We start from the raw sequence: 16,945 nt of genomic DNA on the forward strand, positions 1-16,945 counted from the left end.
CAGAACTCATTTGGCAGGCAAAAACCTGACAAGGTTTCAGGCAGGAAGTGGCCTGTCTGACAAGGTGTCGTTCTTCTTGTCTCTGTTTATTGAAGAGTGAGGATCTTAGCTGTCCCGTGACACTTCCTACGGCTGCCATAGGGTCTCAGAAGGCGGCAAAAAGCTGAATCGTGGCTTTGCAGGCTCTGGCTGAAACAAAGTAGCGCGTTTGGGTAGTGGCTGGTTACAGTACTGTGAGACTCAGGCGCGTGCCCGCGTCGACCGAAAGCTTTGTTTACTTTCCTCAGTTTAGCTAAATGGACATTCCCGGTCGGAATATTATCGCTTTTTTACGAGAAAAATGCCATAAAAATGGATTTTAAACAGGGGTTGACATGCCTCGAAGTACGGTAATGGAATATTTCGATTTTTTTTGTCACGAATTGCGCCATGCGCACGACCCTGATTTACCATTTCAGATAGTGTCTGGGACGCACGAACAAAACGCCGCTATTCGGATATAACAATGGATTATTTTGGACCAAACCAACATTTGTTATTGAAGTAGCAGTCCTGGGAGTGCATTCTGACGAAGACAACAAAAGGTAATCAAACTTTTATAATAGTAAATATGATTATGGTGAGTGCTAAACTTGCCGGGTGTCAAATAGCTAGCCCGTGATGCCTGGGCTATGTACTTAGAATATTGCAAAATGTGCTTTCACCAAAAAGCTATTTTAAAATCGGACATATCGAGTGCATAGAGGAGGTCTGTATCTATAATTCTTAAAATAATTGTTATGCTTTTTGTGAACGTTTATCGTGAGTAATTTAGTAAAATGTTAGCGAATTCCTCCGGAAGTTTGCGGGGGTATGCTAGTTCTGAACGTCACATGCTAATGTAAAAAGCTGGTTTTTGATATAAATATGAACTTGATTGAACAAAACATGCATGTATTGTATAACATAATGTCCTAGGGTTGTCATCTGATGAAGATCATCAAAGGTTAGTACTGCATTTAGCTGTCTTCTGGGTTTATGTGACATTATATGCTAGCTTGAAAAATGGGTGTCTGATTATTTCTGGCTTGGTACTCTGCTGACATAATCTAATGTTTTGCTTTCGTTGTAAAGCCTTTTTGAAATCGGACAGTGTGGTTAGATTAACGAGAGTCTTGTCTTTAAATAGCTGTAAAATAGTCATATGTTTGAGAAATTGAAGTAATAGGATATTTAATGTTTTGAAAATCGCGCCACAGGCTTCAAGTGGCTGTTACGTAGGTGGGACGAATTCGTTCCGCCTAGCCCATAGAGGTTAGATTAAATCGAGCGCTCTCAAACCTCCCATCATTCTGATTACGGTAGTCATTTTGTCACCCTCATCATGGCAAAGACACGGAGAAATGCATATGATGCAGCTTTCAAGTTGAAGGCGATTGATCTGGCTGTTGGAAAAGGAAATAGAGCTGCTGCACGGGAGCTTGGTCTTAATGAATCGATGATAAGACGTTGGAAACAGCAGCGTGAGGAATCGACTCAGTGCAAAAAGACAACTAAAGCTTACTACAAATGTTTTATTTTTTGTTACAAGCCGTGTTTCGTTAAAGCCTATTTATTTTTGTTACAAGCCATGTTTCGTTAATTAAAGCCTATTTATTTTTGTTACAAGCCGTGTTTCGTTAAAGCCTGTGTAAAGTTAATTTGTTTCAATGTACCGGTAGGAACCTGCGGCTTATAGACATGTGCGGCTTATTTATGTTCAAAATAATTTTAAAAATTAAATTCAGTGGGTGCGGCTTATATTCAGGTACGCTTAATAGTCCGGAAATTATGGTATATAGATTGATGAGGGAAAAAAACTATTTAATCCATTTTAGAAAAAGGCTGTAATGTAACACAATGTAAAAAATGTCAAGGGGTCTGAATACTTTTCCGAATGCACTGTATATGAACAGTGTGATGTGTAAATCTGGCTTCTCTCTGCCATCTACATGATCAATCATCAACGCTCAGGGTGGGGACAGATAGCTCATCTCAGTAAGAGCGCAATTCATCTCATCCAGGTAACGTCTTTTTCATGTGACGGCTAGGCCTACATTCACTGCAGTATAGCCTATACTGCACTATTAGAAAAAGGTGCAATCTACAACCAAAAAGGTTTTTTTTTGCTTTCCCCATAGAAGAACCCTTTGAAGAACCCCTTTTGCTTCCAGGTATAACCCTTCTGGTTCCAGGTAGATCTCTTTCCACAGAGGGTTCTACATGGAACCGAAAATAGTTCTATCTGGAACCAAAAAGGGTTCTCTTATCAGGACAGCCGCAGAACCCTTTTGGAACCCTTTTTTCTAAGAGTGTACAGTAGCCTAACATAAGGACTGAATGCTCGTCTAATTTACATGTCTCCATCTGGCTTTCGGGGTCACTGTATTTTTTTTATTGTAAAGAAGATTCTTTAATTGTAGCTGCAGCTATTTAAAACAGCTACTAACTCGGGTATCGTTGCATTATATCAGTGCATACACGAGCACTCTATCGCAGTCTCTCTCTCTCCATCAATTCCATTCAACTTGCATCCAAAATAGATAATCCTGTTCAAGGATTATATACAGTGCCAGTCAAAAGTTTGGACACACCTACTTATTCAAGGGTTTTATTTTTACTACTTTCTACATTGTAGTATAATGAGTACGATGGGAAACAGTGCTGGTTTCAAGCACAGAACACAGCAGAAGTTTATCGGTAAAGGACCACAGGAGGAGGCAAGTAGCCTGGTCCAGGGACAGGCAGAAGGTAACAGTACAGGCAGGGAAAAGAATAATAACGTAGTCTGGGAGAGCAGGCAAGAGTTTGATGACAGGAAATCTGAAAAATGATGACAGGAAATCTGATGACAGGCAAAAGTACAGGCAAAAAGGCCTCGTTAGTGAGGATGGCCAAAAACTACAATACACAGGAGGACTAATATGGAAATAAACAGAGCTCCGAATAGAACATGTATCAAAACAAACAATACCTCACAATTTAGGGTGCAAAGAACTGAACTAAATAGAGTGTGTAAATTACATACAGGTGTGAACAGGTGATCAGAATTCAGGTGATTGGGATCTGGAGAGTGAGCTGCGTAAAGGGGATCTATGCGTTTGAGAGTGTGAATTGGAAGCAGACGTTACATGTAGACTAATACGGAAGACATCAAAACTATGAAATAACAAATATGGAATCATGTGGTAACCAAAAAAGTGTTAAACAAATTAAAATATATTTTATATTTGAGATTCTTCAAATAGCCACCCTTTGCCTTGAGGACAGCTTTGCACACGTAATTGGTTCTTTTTTTTGTTGGTACAGGAGCAAAATGCAATTATTTTGTCAAAATGTATAAATGCTCGAGTCTGTTGAATAATTTATAGTTTGAATGGCGAGTCCAGCTTAACCTGCTCAAGAGAAGTAGGGGTCAGCATAATGATAATAAGCCAGAGGTATACTGTAATAGTCTGGACCATCTAGAGACAGCAATTTCTGGTCATTCCATGTGAGTACTCACTCTTTCTTTAGATCTCTCTTCCACTCACTGCTACTCTCCCTCTTTCTCTCTATCCCTCCCTCACGCCATCCCCTTCTCCTCTCTCTCTCTCATATCCTCTGACTCCCTCCCTCCCTATTCTCTGCTCTCTCTCCCTCTCTCCGTCCCTAAATCCCTCCGCTCTCTCTCATCTTCTCTGACTCACCTTCCTCCGGTATGATGTGCAGGGTGACGATGAGTCCGGCGTCTTTGATGAGCTTGACGATGTCGGCGTGGGGCATGCTGATGATGGACTGCCCGTTGACGGCCAGGATCCGGTCGTCAATCTTCAGGCGGCCGCAGCGATCCGCTGGGCTGCCCTCGATGATACGCCCAATCTTGTGGGGCACAGCTAGTAGGGGGAGTAGAATCAATGTTTTGGCAAATATGTGAATAAACTTGTCAAGTGCTGGACAGAAAATAAATTGTAAATGAAAGTACTGTCCGTAAATCTGCCCCCTGGTGGTTTATTGAGATGCACACACAAACAAGAATGTTTTGATCCCACTGGGTAGTTGAAGAACATCCCAGTGGGACTGAAATGTCTTGTGTGATTCTCAACAAACCACTGTGGGAGCATATTACAGAAGAAACATTTTAACGTCTATTGGTCTCAAATCACTCCCTATCGCTACACCAGGTTTTCCCAAACTCGGTCCTGGGGATCCCAAGGGGTGCACATTTTGCTTTTTGCCCTAGGCACTACACAGCTAATTCAAATAATCAAAGCTTGATGATGAGTTGATCATTTGAATACGCTGTATAGTGCTAGGGCAAAAACCAAAATATGCACAGGGATTGACAAAGTGCACTGAGCAGTCACACAACTTGAGCCTACTCCGAGTTTGCCCCATTGGGCAGGTGATAAAAAAAGTTACAAAAGCTGAAGAACATACACACATCCAGGTACTTTCCACAGGTGCTGGAGTTGTAGGCAAACTCATGGAAACATAAAGGAAAACGCTGCACACTGCTGCTCATTCTCCCAGGTGATATTTATTAACAATGTTTCGACCCTTAGGTCTTCATCAGGCATCCATATCCCAGGTGGGGGTGGAAGGTCCTATATATAGGGGCAGTACTCAGTGACATCACTTCCTGAAACAGGAGGTAAAAAAATGTATAACAGTTTCACAATATTAACATTCAATGTATCAAAATATGTTCATACACAGGGAATGTAATCAATATTTACAATAATTCACATACAATATTCAATTAGGATAAAAAAAACGATAAAAACGGATTCAAGTCAAAATCCTCATTAAGGCCAAGAGGAGACAGTGTGTTGAGCCTGTGGATCCAAAAATATTCCCTTTGAAGAAGTTTCCTCTCAATGTCCCCTCCCCTGCGTGACATCTTGACCATTTCTATTTCAATGTATCTCAGAGAGTTAATAGGATGTCCAGCTTGTACAAAATGAGCAGTAACCGTATTTTTGTCTCACCTGTCCATATATTGCTGCGGTGCTCATTGATTAGTGTCTTAAGGCTTCTACAGATTTTCCCAATGTAAGACAGACCACAGGGACATTTCAACATGTAAATAACATTGGTGGACATGCAGGTAATCAAGCCCTTGATCTTAAATCTTTGTCCTGTGCGGGGGTGGGTAAATTAGTTGCATTTGTACGTAAAGCCGCATTGAGCACATTGGCCACATTTGTAATTACCCTCTGGAACCTTGTCCAACAAAGTTTCCCTTTTGTTTGATTCATGGTAAACGTTGAACATTGTTATATGCATAAGCATAGTATATAAAGGAGTGGAAGAGACTGGTTCTTATGTCAGAGGTTAATGGTTCTCTGTAGAAAGACAGATTGCTTTGGAACGTGTTGGGTGGACGGGAGGAAGTCACAGGATTGCTATAGGGGAAGCAGATGGACTTCTGTGGATTCGGTGAAGGAGAGGTTGAAGTCAGATCCCCTGAAGGGAGAAATGATGGTTCACTATCCTAATACCCTCTTCCTGTCAAACCATATATATATACACACACACTTGTAGTGGTGGAAACATGTTTTTGTCTGAACACAGCTGTGTCAACCCTTTGCGAAGAATTAAACTTGGTTAAGCTTCTCTAGTGTCCGTGAGTTATTTACTCAGAAAAATTTGAACCTAACAATTTTCTCTGGTGGGTAATCAGATTTAACCACTATATCTCTCAGATTTGGGTGTCTTTTAAAAACCATACGTGGGGGATATTTAAAAATGGGTTTCAATTGTGGGTCAGTATCAGTAATGTACCAGTGCTTCCAGATAATGTCTTTAAATGCCTTCTCTTTAGAGGAAACTTTTTCCTCCAGATCAAAGGGACAGTGATGGGGAGCACTTCGGCCCTCCTTTTTATATAGTCCATGATCAGCTACTTTGTCTTGTTCACGTCAAGGGAGAGGTTGTTGTCCTGGCACCACACTGCAGGCTGTCTCATCGTTGTCGGTGATCAGGCCAACCACTGTTGTGTTGTCAGCAAACTTAATCATGTGTTGGAGTCGGGCTACGCAGTCGTGGGTGAACAGGGAGTACAGTAGGGGACTAAGAATGCAGCCCTGAGGGGCTCCAGTGTTGAGGACCAACGTGGCAGATGTGTTGTTGCCTACCCTTACCACCTGGGGGTGGCACGTCAGGAAGTCCATCACAACGTCCCCTGCAAAAGCTGGTGTTCTCATGTATGCTTCAGTGTATTTTGCCTCGACGCGAGCATAAAAGGCATTTAGCTCATCTTGTAGGCTCGTGTCACTGGGCAGCTCACGGCTGGGTTTCCCTTTGTAGTCCATAATATTTTTCAAGCCCTGCCACATCCGACGAGTGTCAGAGCCAGTGTAGGAGGTTTCAATCTTAGTCCTGTATTGATGCTTTGCCTGCTTGATGGTTCGTCTGAGGGCATAGCAAGATTTCTTATAAGCATTTGGATTATTGTCCCACTCCTTGAAAGCGGCAGCTCTATCCTTTAGCTTGGTGCGGATGTTGCCTGTAGTCCATGGCTCATGGTTGGGAAATGTACGTACAGTCACTGTGGGGACAACGTCGTTGATGCACTTATTGATGAAGCCGGTGAATGAGGTGGTATACTCCTCAATGCCATTGGATGAATCCCAGAACATATTCCAGTCTGTGCTAGCAAAGCAGTCCTGTAGCGTATCATCTGCGTCATCTGACCACTTCTGTATTGAGCTGGTACTGGTACTTCCTGCATTAGTTTTTGCTTGTAATCAGGAGATTAGAATTATTGTCAGATATGCCAAATGGAGGGCGAGGGAGAGCTTTGTATGCGTCTTTGTGTGTGGAGTAAAGGTGTTCTAGAGTTTTTTCCCCCTCTAGTTGCACATGTGACATGCTGGTAGAAATTAGGCAAAACAGATTTAAGTTTGCCTGCATTAAAGGCGCGCCGCTTCTGGATGAGAATTTTCTTGTTTGTTTATGGCCTCATACAACTCGTTCAGTGTCTTAGCGACAGCATAGGTTTGTGTTGGTAAATAGACGGCTATTAATAATATAGTTGAGAACCCTCTTAGTAGATAGTGTGGTCTACAGCTTATCATGAGGTATTCTACCTCAGGCAAGCAATACCTTGAGACTTCTTTAACCTCTTGGGGCTAGGTGGGACGCTAGCGTGCCACCCGTGGTGCACTCCATCAACAGCAGGTGCATTTCAAGAGCGGCAAATTTGAATCCAAATAAATGTCAAAATTCAAATTTTTCAAAAATACAACTATGTTACACCATTTGAAAGATAAACATCTCCTTAATCTAACCACGTTTTACGATTTCAAAAAGGTTTTACGGCGAAAGCATAAATTTAGAGTATGTTAGGACAGTACATTTACAAGAGTTGTGTGTAATGTTTTGTCAAGTCAAAGACAGGGTCACCAAAACCATAAAACCAGCTAAAATGATGCACTAACCTTTTACAATCTCCATCAGATGACACTCCTAGGACATTATGTTAGACAATGCATGCATTTTTAGTTCTATCAAGTTCATATTTATATACAAAAACAGCGTTTTACTATGGCATTGATGTTGAGGAAATCGTTTCCCTCCAATAACCGGCAGTCAAGTCAGCGTCACAAATTAAATAATTAAAATTAGAAAACATTGGTAAAATATTATATTGTCATTTAAAGAATTATAGATTTACATCTTTTGAACGCAATCAACTTGCCAGATTTAAAAATAACCTTACTGGGAAATCACACTTTGCAATAATCTGAGCACTGTGCCCAGAAAAATACGCGTTGCGATACAGACTAGACGTCATGTTGGGGAGATCTAAAATCGAAAATACTATGTAAATAATCCATTACCTTTGATTCTCTTCATCAGATGTCACTTCCAGGTATCACAGGTCCATAACGAATGTAGTTTTGTTCAAAAAAGCTCATCATTTATGTCCAAAAATCTCCGTCTCGTTAGCACATGATGTAAGCCAGCCGGACTTCTCGTCATGAACGAGGGGAAAAAATATATTTCCGTTCGTTCAAACATGTCAAACGTTGTATAGCATAAATCATTAGGGCCTTTTTAACCAGAACATGAATAATATTCAAGGTGGACGAATGCATAGCCTTTTATAACGTATTGGAACGAGGGTACCCAACATGAAGTAGCGCGCCAGGTGTCTAATGGGACATCACCGTTCCATGGCTCTTGTTCGGTCAGATCTCCCTCCAGAAGACTCAAAACACTTTGTAAAGGCTGGTGACATCTAGTGGAAGCAATAGGAAGTGCCAAAATATTCCTAAACCCCTGTGTTTTTCAATGGGATAGGTTTAAACTCAATACAACACATCAGGTATCCACTTCCTGTCAGAAAATGTCTCAGGGTTTTGCCTGCCAAATGAGTTCTGTTATACTCACAGACACCATTCAAACAGTTTTGGAAACTTTAGAGTGTTTTCTATCCATATATAATAAGTATATGCATATTCTAGTTACTGGGTAGGATTAGTAACCAGATTAAATCGGGTACATTTTTTTTATCCAGACGTGCAAATGCTGCCCCCTAGACCCAACAGGTTAATGTCCCGTTGGTAGGATAGTCTTAATTGTAGATCGTCCAGTTTGTTTTCCAATGATTGCACGTTGGCCAATAATATGGAGGGAAGTGGTGGTTTACCTACTCATCTGCAAATTCCTAAAAGGCACCCCGCCCTCCCCTCCATTTCCTCTGTCTTTTCTTAATGCTGATGATGGGGATTTGGGCCTTGACAAAGCAGTATATCCTTTGGGTCATACTCATTAAAGAAACATTTTCGGCCAGTTCGAGGTGAGTAATCGCTGTTCTGATATCCAGAAGCTCTTTTCGGTCATAAGAGACGGTAGCAACACATTATGTACAAAATGAGTTACAAACAACGCAAAAAATATATATATACAGCACAGTTGTTTAGGAGACTTTAAGGAGAAAAGCTATCTGGAGTCGTGGACTTGGGAGGAAATCCTGGACGGGAAAGGACCATGGGCTCAAGCTGGGGATTATCGCCTCCCGCAGTGGGAGATCGAGGCGGCGAGAGCTGAGAGGCGCTGGTATGAGGAAAGGGAGCGCAACGGACACGGGAGGCACACGGGGAGATTGGCGGAGTCAGGCGGTAGACCTGAGCCAACTCCCCGTGCTTACCGGAAGCAGCGTGGTACTGGTAAGACACCGTGTTATGCTGTGGAGCGCACTGTGTCCCCAGTGCGTGTTCAAAGCCCGGTGCGCTACATACCAGCCCCCCGCAAGTGCCATGCGAGTGCAGGCATCGAGCCAGGGCGGATGGTGCCAGCTCAGCGCGTCTGGTCTCCAGTGCGCCTCCTCGGTCCAGGTTATCCTGCGCCAGCGTTGCGCACTGTGTCTCCAGAGCGCTGGGAGGGTCCAGTTCGCCCAATGCCTGCTCTCCGCCCGTGCCGGGCCAAAGTGGGCATTCAGCCTGGAGTGTGGGTAAAGAGCGTCTGTACCAGAACTCCAGTGCTCCCCCACAGCCCGGTTTATCCTGTGCCTCCTCCTCGGACCAGGCCTCCAGTGGGTCTCCCCATCCTGGTCCGTCCTGTGCCACCTCCCAGGACCAGGCCTCCAGTGGGTCTCCCCATCCTGGTCAGTCCTGTACCTGCTCCACGAACCAGGTCTCCAGTGAGTCTCCCCATCCTGGTCTGTCCTGTGCCACCTCCCAGGACTAGACCTCCAGTGGGTCTCCCCATCCTGGTCCGTCCTGTGCCACCTCCCAGGACGAGGTCTCCAGTGGGTCTCGCCAGTCCGGAGCCGCCAGAGCCGCCCGCCAGTCCGGAGCCGCCAGAGCCGCCCGCCAGTCCGGAGCCGCCAGAGCCGCCCGCCAGTCAGGAGCCGCCAGAGCCGCCCGCCAGTCAGGAGCCGCCAGAGCCGCCCGCCATTAAGGAGCCGCCAGAGACGCCCGCCAGTCAGGAGCCACCAGAGCCGCCCGCCAGTCAGGAGCCGCCAGAGCCGCCCGCCAGTCAGGAGCCGCCAGAGCCGCCCGCCAGTCAGGAGCCGCCAGAGCCGCCCGCCAGTCAGGAGCCGCCAGAGCCGCCCGCCAGTCCGGAGCCGCCAGAGCCGCCCGCCTGTCCCGCCAGAGCCGCCCGCCTGTCCAGAGCAGTCAGAGCCGCCCGCCAGCCCAGTGAGTCCTGTGCCTACGCCTAGGGCCAGGCCTCTTTCATGTCTCCCCAGCCTGGTGAATCCTGGGCCATAGCCGCCAGAGCCGCCCGCCAGCCCGGAGCTGCCGGAGCCGCCCGCCAGACTGGTGAGTCCTGTGCCTGCGCCCAGGGCCAGGCCTCCTTCATATCTCCCCAGCCTGGTGAATCCTGGGTCAGTGCCAACGGAGCCGCCAGGGACGCCCGCCAGCCGGGCGCAACCAGGGTCGCCCGCCAGCCGGGCGCAACCAGGGTCTCCCGCCAGCCAGGCGCAACCATCACCGCCCGCCAGTCCGGAGCCGCCAGAGCCACCCGCCAGTCCGGAGCCACCAGAGCCGCCCGCCAGTCAGGAGCCGCCAGAGCCGCCCGCCAGTCAGGAGCCGCCAGAGCCGCCCGCCAGTCAGGAGCCGCCAGAGACGCCCGCCAGTCAGGAGCCGCCAGAGCCGCCCGCCAGTCAGGAGCCGCCAGAGCCGCCCGCCAGTCAGGAGCCGCCAGAGCCGCCCGCCTGTCCGGAGCCGCCCGCCTGTCCCGCCAGAGCCGCCCGCCTGTCCAGAGCAGTCAGAGCCGCCCGCCAGCCCAGTGAGTCCTGTGCCTACGCCTAGGGCCAGGCCTCTTTCATGTCTCCCCAGCCTGGTGAATCCTGGGCCATAGCCGCCAGAGCCGCCCGCCAGCCCGGAGCTGCCGGAGCCGCCCGCCAGACTGGTGAGTCCTGTGCCTGCGCCCAGGGCCAGGCCTCCTTCATATCTCCCCAGCCTGGTGAATCCTGGGTCAGTGCCGCCGGAGCCGCCAGGGACGCCCGCCAGCCGGGTGCAACCAGGGTCGCCCGCCAGCCGGGTGCAACCAGGGTCGCCCGCCAGCCGGGCGCAACCATCACCGCCCGCCAGCCGGGCGCAACCAGGGTCGCCTGCCAGCCGGGCGCAGCCATCGCCGCCTGCCAGCCGGGCACAGTCAGGGTCGCCCAGCAGACCTTCGGCGCGGCCAGGTGCGCCACCTAAGAGGGCGACGCCAAGGGTGGAGCAGAGGCCACGTCCCGCACCTGAGCCGCCGCCATAAGAAGGCCCACCCGGACCCTCCCCTTCAGTGTCAGGTTTTGCGGCCGGAGTCCGCACCTTGGGGGGGGGGGGGGTACTGTAACACCCTGGCCATAGAGAGGGGTTTTCTGTTCTTTATTTTGGTTAGGCCAGGGTGTTACATTGGGTGGGCGTTCTATGTTCCTTTCTCTATGTTTTTGTATTTCTTTGTTTTGGGCCGTGTGTGGCTCCCAATCAGGCACAGCTGAAGCTCGTTGTTGCTGATTGGGAGTCACACATAAGGAGAATGTTTTTCCTTTGGGTTTTGTGGGTAATTGTTTCTGTTGAGTGTTTTGCACCTGACAGGACTGTTTGGCTGTCAGTTTTCTCGTTTTGTTTCGTGTAGTGTTCTTTGGTAAAGCCTTCCCTGTAGCTCAGTTGGTAGAGCATGGTGTTTGCAACGCCAGGGTTGTGGGTTCGATTCCCACGGGGGGCCAGCACAGAAAAAAAAAATGTATGAAATGTATGCATTCACTACTGTAAGTCGCTCTGGATAAGAGCGTCTGCTAAATGACTAAAATGTAAAAATGTAAAATCATGATGAACACTAACTCCGCTGCGCCTTGGTCTACTCTCTCTCCCGACAGCCGTTACAGCATCGACACTTAAAATATATATTTTTTTGTCTATACAACAGCAGGGCATGGTCAACAGTGTCGAAGGCCATTGATAAGTCAATAAAAAGTGAAAGTGTGAGAGATATTACGTATTTACCTGATTTGTTTAATATTAATAGTTAATAAATACATGCTGAACAATAGTAAGACATTTTCATTCTAACAATGCTGTGCTTCTGAGAAAGGGTGGTTCCTCTCTTCCACTTTCACTCCCCGCAGCTGGTCCAGGCGTGTAGTCAAGGACATACTTGGCGACTACGGAATAGATAACTTGAGGGACAGAACAACCTGTTCTTGTTTCCAATCATCTTTGCTTCTGAGTAACTTGGTCACACAGCATAAGACAGAGCCTCTGAGAGTGACCACAGTTCTTCAGTCCATCCTGTTCTTTTACTCTCTTCCAGGGCACAGCTGTGTTGAGATGTGAAGAGAACAGAAGCTAACTTGGTAGAGAAAGGAGTAACGGAACTGCCGTTATCACTTGTTTGTGCACTATGATCTCACTCACCCGAAAAATAGCCACAAGAAGAATGCAAGGTATCTTATGATGCCCCTATCTGCTGGGGAGGGGTGGAACCAACCATAACTAAGCAGTTTTTGTGTTTCTTTATAACCCCATTGCGTTTGTGTATTATTCGGGCTCTGAACAATCACCTACGGGTGGTCGTTGACCAGCTCCATTATTGCAATAATTAATCAATATTAAAGGTTGATTGTTTGAAGAAATTGAATGTCTCTTCTCCCTTACTTGATTAGAATTCCCACAACAAAACACAATGTTTCTTGTCCTGAACATCTAGAGTATCACGCACAGCCACAGTAATTGTGTATTATGCTTGCCTCAAACATGACTGGAATTTAGATAAAATTGAGTTATCATAAAGAAAGTCTTTCGACTGAGTTCATCAGGTTTTCCCAAATTTTTGCCAGTGCTGACAGTTTAGATATGGGACGATTATTATCCATATGGGATGGATCTCCACCCTTATGTAAAAAGGTGTAGGATGCTTTCCAGACTTTTGGAATCGTAGAGTGAGAGTGGTAGAGAAGGATGGTAGCAATAATCTCTGCACCACATTAAAAAAAGTGTTCAATTTATCCGGGCCAGCAGTTTTCTTAATGTCAATAGATTTGTGTGCCTTTACAACTTCTGAAAGCTCAATTTCGATAAAATTCTAAAGATTAACCATAGGCCGGCATTCGGCAGTTTCATTCACAGCCTCATTTGAGATGTTAGGATCAAATCAGATAATTCCACTGTAAACCAGGGATTGTCTCAAACTCTTACCCGGTACTTTGAGAGGGGCGTGTTTATCACAGATAGTAGAAAACATGGAATGAAAATAGGAGAATGCCTCCTCGACGAACCGCTTGTAGTCCCCAGGACCGAGTTTGGGCAACCCTGCCCTACCCCTTGGCCATAACCCCTTGATGTTAGCTTGTCTGAAGGGTCTGGATAGGTACTATATATATTTACCACAGTGTAGTGCTAAAGCTTCCACCATATTGCTTCTACCTCACAGATCTGCAAACATCGAAGGGTAAGGACCGGCCAAGAGGGAGAGGTAGTTGTAGAAGTGTAATGTTTTCTGAGTTATTACAAGTGTTCTAATATCATGGCAAAAGGTTTATCTCCCCTCTTGGCTAACTTTAAAACACATGGAGTGGTGTTGTGTAACTATCAATTAACAGAAAATTCCAAATGGTCTACTACATAATGGACTGTTACTTGGAATTGGAGCACCCATCCTGTTTTATTCCAGAATAACCCTTAGCAAAAGACATAGAAATAGAGTTACTTTAGTAGTTTTACTCTGGTGATTCTATTCCTACGGCACTTGAGAGACATCATGTGACTCACTGATGACAGCTGTGTTCTCCGGTCGGTTCAGCGAGCTGATGATGACGAAGCCGAAGCCCTCGTTCTCTTTGCGGTGGATGATGACATCACTGGTATGCAGGGGGACGGCACCCTCCGGAGGGGAGGTGGTGGATGGTGGCGGGACATTGCCGGGGGTTATGGGACAGGAAGCTGAGGCAACGTCGCTGGGTGGGGAATTGTGCTGCGTGGACACGTAGCCAGGGCTACGGCCGTTCACCCCTAAAACCTCACCTACAGAGGGCAGCAGAAATCGAGAGAGAGATGTTGAAGGTGACTTTTTTTCTACCCCCTCTATGCTACGTACCCTTCTCACCAGGGAAGTGGACTCTCCTCCTGACCGTCAGCCTGATCTGGCCATTGTATAATGTATATAGTGCAGTGGAGGCTCCTCAGAGGAGGAAGGGTAGGACCATCCTCCTCAGTGAATTTCATAACAGTAAAAATCATAAAACATTTATACTTTTTAGATAAAACTATACTAAATATAATCACGTCAAAAAAGTATTTATTAAAACACACTATTTTGCAATGAAGGTCTACAGTAGCCTCAACAGCACTCTGTAGGGTAGAACTATGGTGTAGCTGGAGGACAGCTAGCTTCCGTCCTCCTCTGGGTACACTGACTTCAATACAAAACCTAGGAGGCTCATGGTTCTCACCCCCTTCCATAGACTTACACAGTAATTATGACAACAACTATCAGAGCTCTTGCAGCATGAACTGACAAGTTGTCCACCCAATCAAAGGATCAGAGAATGAATTTAGTACTGAAAGCATAAGCTACAGCTAGCTAGGACTGCGGTGCATAAATGTGGTGAGTAGTTGACTGAAAGTGAGAGGAAAAACAATAGTTGAAAAGTTTTGAACAAATTAATTTCTTCAAAAATGAAGGAGACGCGCGAGAGAGAGAGTGTCACTTTTCACTTTCAGTTTCACTTACTTAGCTAGTAAATGCAGCTAGCTAGTTTAGCCTACTCAAACACTATCCAACACAACACTGGAACTCTTCCAAGTCAAGGTAAGCTTTTACTAATTTATTGCCATCAGAGTCCTGCTTACACTGTAACGTTACTGGATGATTGTATCAGGTTTAATGAGGCGTTAGTTATATTAGATATGTTGACTATCACGTTACTTTAGCTAATATGGTGACAACGATGTAGGCTGTGTGTAATGGTTATGATATGGTTTGGCTTGGAAAGGTTTTTTTGCCTTGTCACATACAGCTGATGTGTTTGTGCATTGAAGTCCACAAGTGAATGGACAAGGTGAGAGGAGGAGAGCACATAGATACGAGAAGGAATAAAGCGTGGATGCTATGAAAGTGAACTGTGTTTGCACATGATCAGGGGTGTATTAATTCCGCCAATTCTGTTGAAAAAAAATCTTAAACGGAAACAAATGGAACAAAACGGAGATGAACATACCTGAAGTTGTGCAATAGAAACTCTCGTTTGCAACTGTTGGACTAATGATTACATCCTATATCAGCTAGATGCAGGCAAGAGTGTGCCAGGCGGTATTGAATGTGTCACTGTCTGTCAGCTCAAATTTTTCTCTTGATCTGTGTGCACCTACATTGTAAACTTTCATTCATAAGCTAAGTTGTAGCAACATCATAATGGGTATGGAGAACATTTGAGTATCATATAGTAGCCTAAACCTATCACTGTTACATTAAACTGGGTAATGGAATATGAATGACAGTCATCCAATAAGCTGTAATAGAAATAAGGCCATGCGCATGAAAAAAAAAAAATCATCCTCCCTCATCTTAAATGGCACTGACCGCCACTGGTATAGTGTGTGTGTATAGTGTACTATATAGTATAGTAGTGATTAGTGTATACATTGTAGTGAATACTACTCACTGAGGAAGTGGACTCTCCTCCGGACCTTCAGGCTGACCTGACCGTTGTGTGCAGCGGCGTGCATCAGGTCGATCACGTATCTGTGTGGTTTCCCAGCAACCACCATCTTATCCACGGAGATGAGCTCGTCCCCAGGTCGAAGACGTCCATCGCGCTCTGCAGGAGTGTTCTCTATGATCGCCCCAATCACAATCTGTTCAAAGACAATCTATATTAGCAGCACATTTATAGGTGTGCTGGGTGGGAATAAATAAACATAGTTGAATTCTATGGGACGTGTTCAGTGGGCCACACTGTCTGAAAACGTTTCGTAGCAAAAAATAAAAAAACAAACCAATAAAAAAATATTGCATATAGAATGGATGTACCACTTATAAGACTTGCTTTCAATGAGAATGACAGGTCTATAACTTGCATTTTGATTTGAAATCAGTTCGGTTGAAGAAAAAATATAATAATGGACCTCTAAGTTGGTTAGATGTGTGTAAGATGACATTAGGTGTGCATTATGGTGTAGTTGGATATTATGGTGTTAGGTGTGTATTACTTAAGTCATAATGCTCGAGAAGCCGGTGTTTGGAGGATATATTAGCACGGGTGTTGTTAGGCCTGAGACGAAGTCGTGTCAATATCTCCTCCAAACACCGGCTTCGAGGGCATTATTACATTACATTTGACATATACATTGGCATTATCACTTCTATACAACAGGTTACCAACATATTCAAATAATGTTTGACATATTTTCATAAAAAATGTTATTTTGATGAATTTATTCATAATATTTCATCCTTCCACAAGATGTAGTCCCAAAACAAAACAAATCATGGTTGGTACCCAAGCTGGCTGGTTGGTCTATCGGTTCAGTTAGAACCTGTTGTGGACAGGCGTTCCGCTAGCGGGACCCCTAGCCAACAGCCAATGGAATCGCATGGCGCGAAATAAAAAAACAACTAAAATACCACAATTCAATTTTCCAAACAATCAACTATTTTACACCATTTTAAACATAAGACTCTCGTTAATCTAACCACATTGTCCGATTTCCAAAAGGCTTTACAGCGAAAGCAAAACATTAGATTATGTTAGGAGAGTACATAGACCAAAATAATCACACAGCCATTTTCCAAGCAAGCATATATGTCAATAAAACCCAAAACACAGCGAAATGAAGCACTAACCTTTGATGATCTTCACCAGATGACACTCCTAGGATATTATGTTATACAATACATGTATGTTTTGTTCAATCAAGTTCATATTTATATCCAAAAACAGCTTTTTACATTGGCGTGTGATGTTCAGAACATGTATTCCCACCAAAAACTTCCGGTGAATTTACAA

The 16,945-nt window shown here is 45.3% G+C and overlaps 1 protein-coding gene across 10 annotated transcripts in view; it reads right to left on the reverse strand.

Moving 5' to 3' along the window:
- LOC106573044 (membrane-associated guanylate kinase, WW and PDZ domain-containing protein 2) overlaps positions 1-16,945 on the reverse strand; it is a 314,920-nt gene that overhangs the window by 34,040 nt on the left and 263,935 nt on the right. For all 10 annotated transcript variants that reach the window (XM_014147683.2, XM_014147684.2, XM_045696840.1 and 7 more), the window contains 3 exons: positions 15,602-15,794; positions 13,710-13,961; positions 3,708-3,893 (listed from right to left, as the gene is read on the reverse strand). In XM_014147683.2, the coding sequence (XP_014003158.2) occupies positions 3,708-3,893; positions 13,710-13,961; positions 15,602-15,794 (631 nt within the window). The remainder of the gene's footprint in view (positions 1-3,707; positions 3,894-13,709; positions 13,962-15,601; positions 15,795-16,945) is intronic.

Source organism: Salmo salar, chromosome ssa16 (genome assembly GCF_905237065.1).
Source record: "Salmo salar chromosome ssa16, Ssal_v3.1, whole genome shotgun sequence".
Taxonomy (NCBI): Eukaryota; Metazoa; Chordata; class Actinopteri; order Salmoniformes; family Salmonidae; genus Salmo; species Salmo salar.